The sequence below is a fragment of the Myotis brandtii genome, unplaced genomic scaffold (genome assembly GCF_000412655.1).
Source record: "Myotis brandtii unplaced genomic scaffold, ASM41265v1 scaffold157, whole genome shotgun sequence".
NCBI classification, from domain to species: Eukaryota; Metazoa; Chordata; class Mammalia; order Chiroptera; family Vespertilionidae; genus Myotis; species Myotis brandtii.
In genome coordinates this window covers 3513046-3514338 of record NW_005355708.1, presented here as the reverse complement: position 1 = coordinate 3514338, position 1293 = coordinate 3513046, and the positions used below count along the sequence as shown (strand labels likewise).

The window sequence follows — 1293 nt, the reverse complement described above, 5'->3', positions numbered from 1 at the left end:
GGCAGAGGCGGCTGGCAGGGCTGCCTTTGCCCGCCCCTCACCTCTTGCCTGCCGCCTGGGTTTCCGATCCCTTTCGCCTCCCATGATTGCGCCTATGTATGCAAATTAACCGCCATCTTGGTTGGCAGTTAACCGCCATCTTGGTTGGCAGTTAATTTGCATATCGCCCTGATTAGCCAATGGGAAGCGTATCGGAGGTACGGTTAATTACCCTATTTGTCTTTTATTAGATGAGATATATAAAAAACTACAACATAATACAGTATGTTAATGTACCTCAAAATCACTGTACATTTTTGAAATGTGTTCATTGGCCTGTTGACATCACCATCGCAGATAAAGATATTAAAATTCACCTCACTAACATCTATTCCCACATATGCCTTATGACATAAATTAAATAGAAAGTAGTGGAATTGTATAACTAGAAAGTTACCTGTATGGTCTCTGTGTTCTTTCCTTTTTGAAATTGATTCTTCCTTCGAGAATTTCAAATTATATGAGAATGTATTAGTAAAGATGACTCCTACTGCTCCCATAGGAAATTTTGCCATTACTTCTTCAATACTTTCTCCATCAGACAGTCCCAAGATGTCTGTCTCTGCCATTATAAGAAAGGAATATTATAATTAACTGGAGGCCTGATGAATGAAATTCATGCAAGAGTAGGCCTTCCTTCCCCCAGCTGCCAGCACGGGCTGCCCTCTGGCACCAGAGACCTGGGCTTCCCTTGCAGCCCTGGCTTCCTCCAGAAGGTCGTCTGGAAGGATGTCTGGTCTAATTAGCATATTATGCTTTTATTATTATAGATAATTTCTTAGGAGACTAACATCAGGTTTCACATTCAATTGCTTTTATTAAAGTTCTTTATGGAAATAAAATTAAATCAAATATCGATTTGGAGTAAGTCAGGCACAAAGTTGGGTACAGGCATTTCTACTTAAAAATATTTTTTTATTGATTTCAGAGAGGAAGGAAGAGAGAGAGAGGATAGAAGCATCAACGATGAGAGAGAATCATTGATTGGCTGTTCCTTCACACCTCGCACTGGGGATCAAACCACAACCCTGTCATGTGCCCTGACTGGGAAGTGAACTGTGACCTCCTGCTTCATAGGTTGATGCTTAACCACTGAGCCATGCTAGCTGGTGGGACAGACATTTCTATAATTTTATCCAGAGAGTGCATAATCAGAAAAATCAGAAAACATATATAAAAATTATTTTCATATGTTGGAATTATTGAACCAATTTTAATTACATATAATATATCATATAATGAAACTACTCACAG

At 39.4% G+C, this 1293-nt stretch overlaps 1 protein-coding gene across 1 annotated transcript in view; it reads right to left on the bottom strand.

The window, feature by feature from the left end:
* Positions 1-1293, bottom strand: part of LOC102238843 (ATP-binding cassette sub-family A member 8) — a 53650-nt gene that overhangs the window by 42937 nt on the left and 9420 nt on the right. The window contains exon 5 of the mRNA XM_014536208.1: positions 437-601. Coding sequence (XP_014391694.1) covers positions 437-601 — 165 coding nt within the window. The remainder of the gene's footprint in view (positions 1-436; positions 602-1293) is intronic.